This window comes from Gekko japonicus, unplaced genomic scaffold (genome assembly GCF_001447785.1).
Source record: "Gekko japonicus isolate JY-2015 unplaced genomic scaffold, Gekko_japonicus_V1.1 scaffold539, whole genome shotgun sequence".
NCBI classification, from domain to species: domain Eukaryota; kingdom Metazoa; phylum Chordata; class Lepidosauria; order Squamata; family Gekkonidae; genus Gekko; species Gekko japonicus.
In genome coordinates this window covers 659124-659633 of record NW_015168667.1, presented here as the reverse complement: position 1 = coordinate 659633, position 510 = coordinate 659124, and the positions used below count along the sequence as shown (strand labels likewise).

General features: G+C 69.6%; 1 protein-coding gene across 1 annotated transcript in view; it reads left to right on the top strand.

The window, feature by feature from the left end:
• Positions 1-510, top strand: part of HACD2 (3-hydroxyacyl-CoA dehydratase 2) — a 46780-nt gene continuing 46270 nt past the window's right edge. The window contains exon 1 of the mRNA XM_015415312.1: positions 1-229. Coding sequence (XP_015270798.1) covers positions 78-229 — 152 coding nt within the window. The 5' untranslated portion in view covers positions 1-77. The remainder of the gene's footprint in view (positions 230-510) is intronic.

The window sequence follows — 510 nt, the reverse complement described above, 5'->3', positions numbered from 1 at the left end:
GGATCCTCGGCCGCGCGCGCTCTCTCTCTTTCTCGCTCGCTCGCTCCCCCGCCGGGAAGCCAGGGAAGGGAAGCGCCATGGCGGCGGCCTCCTCTAGCAGCGGGAGCCGTCGCGCGGATAACGGCTACGGCGCCAGCAGCCAGCAGCCGGCGGGCTCCCGGCGACGGAAAGGGCCTGGCGCGTTGGCGACGGCCTACCTGGTCATTTACAACGTGGTCATGACAGCGGGGTGAGCGGCGGCGGCGTGTGGGTGCGTGTGGGTGCGTGTGGGGAGGGACAATGGCGGCGGAACGGGAGGGCTTTTCTTTTCTGTCTCGCACGGGGGCCCTTTCTCCTGCTCTCCGCCGCCGCCTCCTCTCTGTCATCTCTGTAATGTCTGCGCGCCCCCTCCTCCTCCTCCTCTTCCTCCTCCTCCTCGGGTCCTTTGGGGATGGGGAGGAGGGCGGGATCTCAGGCTTCACTTGGCTACGGATGGGGCGGGGAGGGGGGGGCGGGGGGACCCCCAGAAGG